This window comes from Frankliniella occidentalis, unplaced genomic scaffold (genome assembly GCF_000697945.3).
Source record: "Frankliniella occidentalis isolate FOCC.00 unplaced genomic scaffold, Focc_3.1 Scaffold56, whole genome shotgun sequence".
NCBI classification, from domain to species: Eukaryota; Metazoa; Arthropoda; class Insecta; order Thysanoptera; family Thripidae; genus Frankliniella; species Frankliniella occidentalis.
Genome location: NW_026267186.1, coordinates 1,375,836 through 1,378,364, shown reverse-complemented (window position 1 = coordinate 1,378,364; position 2,529 = coordinate 1,375,836). Strand labels below are relative to the sequence as shown.

Sequence of the window (2,529 nt, the reverse complement as noted above, 5' to 3'; positions counted from 1 at the left end):
GCTGTCACTCGGCGCCACCCCCGCAGCCGCGACGCGATTCCCCCCCCCTCCCCCCTCCGCTGCCCCTCGCCCTCTCTCCTCCCGTCCCCTCCCGACCCGTCTGCTGACCGGCGCCCCATCCCTGCCCGATCCCATCCCGGTCGAGTCAAGAGCCGCAAAACAAATGACCGCATGGCATGTGAGAGAGAAGTCGGCTGGGCTCACAATCAGACTATACCGCCGGAGGGAGGCGGCTGGCCTCTCCCTCAGCCTGCGTCCACTTCGTTGTCGTCCACGTCGCCCTGCTCGTCGTCGCGTCACTCCTTGTCATCCTCCCCCGCGTTCTCGTCCTCGTCCTTGTCCTCGTCGTCCTCCTGGTCCTCAATCACCTCGTTCGCATCGTCCTCCTGGTCCTCAATCATCTCGTTCGCGTCGTCCTCCTGGTCCTCGTTCTCGTCGTCGTCGTCGTCATCGTCGCCGCCGCCTCTGTTCTTTTCCTCATTCTCGTCGTCATCCTCCTCGTCTTTCTCCTCACCCTCGTCCTCGTTTTCCGCTTCCTCCTCTCTGTGCCTCTGCCTCTCTCCCGCGTGCCGCCTTCCCGCGGGAGGACCCGCTTATTAGGAAAAGGTTACTCGCGCGCCTCCGTTTGACATTCTGGCTGTCAAGTTGTGCTTTTCACGACCTGCCATGACGGACAGAGGGCTGCCTGTCGGTAAAGGGAGGGCGACCTTTTCAACAGAAACACGAAGATTTGGCAATTATTAGAAACTGGGGGCAAGTTACGAGACTAATTTATCCCTCTTCGTTTCATTTTAGATAATTACTGCAATTATTGAAGCGTTTCTTATTTTCTCAAATCAAATTGTTAGATAATGTACTGATACAATTTCTTAAAGAAACCGTTAACTCTTAGCGGCTGGCCTGGTTGACGTGTCACAGTACGCTCAACCCTTTTGGTTGACGGCTGCAGCGCTGGCTGAGGTGACGGGCGGCACTGTCAGCGCCGTGGGGGTAATGCTATTACAGAGGCGTCATGACTATTCAGAGCCCGCCACGCAGCGCCGCGCCAGCCGCCCACCGAGCCCACCGACGCAGTAAATCAACACTTCTTGATCACTATCTCTTTGTTTTCCCCCCTTTTTTCAGGGGAGCTGATGCGCTATCATTCGATGGTATATATGTTGACCAGGTACATCGGCTTGAACCGCGTTCCTAATGGTTTTCGACGTGGTTCAAAAGTAATACTTCAAATCCCACGTGTACATAAGATACGACACAGACTGACGTGGTCGTCAGTGGCTCAAATAACTCGTAGACGTTTCGTCCTATCACTCCCTGATTGCCGACGCTCGATCGGGCGGCTGCCTCCAGTACATCCGCGTAGCTGGCCACGGTGGGGCGGGGCTGGGTGGGGTGTGGTGGGGCGCGGTGTGGCGGGGCACGTAGCAATTAGGTAACGCTATTAAGCCAACTGGCAGCGAAAGAGAGATGAAGAGGAAGCGAGAGGGGGAGGGGCGCACGGGAGAGAGGGAGAGGGGGGGAAAAAAGAGGGCGCACGGGCAGGGGGTGATCATGGCTGGGCGGCAACAGTTTTATTTTTCCGGTGTACTATAGTACGGCAGGGGTCGCAGGATTAAGCAGACGCACATCGTTCATCCAGTCGTTAGAAACGCGCGGGCTATATAACATTCTGACTCGTCGAGATTCATCGCCAAAAACTAAGTTATTTGTTAGGAGACGGTACTACTACCTACCAAAGGGGGAAAATGACACACTGAAAACCAGTGCTTGTTAATCTGTAATATCAAAGCTGACTCTTCCATTGCCAATTCATCGATTACTTTATCATGATTGTACCACTCCTATTCGCATATTGCTGCTACTCTATCGTCTATCTGCATTGGCTGCGTTCTTGATGACACGCTGCTTCTGCATTGCCATTGCCTTAGTAAGACCACACGTTCAGTGGGAAATAAAAAAAGATGTGGGATCACTTACGTGGCTTACCTGGTCCTTCTCTATGAAGCCAATAAAGGCCGTTCGTTCTATTTCTACGGGCTGCCCACTTCGGTCGTACAGGGCGATAACGAAGTGGAAGAAATTGGACTTGCGGAGGTTGCTCGGAGGCTGCTTCTCGAAGTGCGCTCTGCTCAGGCCAAGGCTGCAACAGAGCAAAAAGAGTACTGGTAAGGAACACTATTGTTTTAAGGCATTTTTAGAGGGTTGTAACCCATTCTGCAGGAGACACTAGGGCACTTTCTCTGACCCAATTTTAAAACATGAAAATAAAAATGTTCATGCTATAATAACTCTCGAATTTACGTGTTTTTTTTTTTGTTTTTTTTTAAATTGGGCCCTGTTGCGACTGATATCGACAAATCGACACACATTCAGCGGAACACTTTCAATCTGCCGAGTAGAAGGGAGAATAAAACGGACAGGCTGGAAGGGGAGCAGTGAAAATAAAAGGGGGAAAAGGGGGAAAACTGCGGGAGCATTGAGCGAGCAGCAAGGTGTGCTCCCACACGTATATGGCCCCCTGGAACACCC

General features: G+C 52.6%; 1 protein-coding gene across 6 annotated transcripts in view; it reads right to left on the bottom strand.

The window, feature by feature from the left end:
- Positions 1 to 2,529, bottom strand: part of LOC113216502 (transcription factor collier-like) — a 67,717-nt gene that overhangs the window by 49,769 nt on the left and 15,419 nt on the right. For 4 of the 6 annotated variants that reach the window (XM_052267632.1, XM_052267635.1, XM_052267634.1 and 1 more), the window contains exon 2: positions 1,978 to 2,140. In XM_052267632.1, the coding sequence (XP_052123592.1) occupies positions 1,978 to 2,140 (163 nt within the window). The remainder of the gene's footprint in view (positions 1 to 1,977; positions 2,141 to 2,529) is intronic. The other 2 variants (XM_052267633.1, XM_052267636.1) reach the window with 1 other exon arrangement.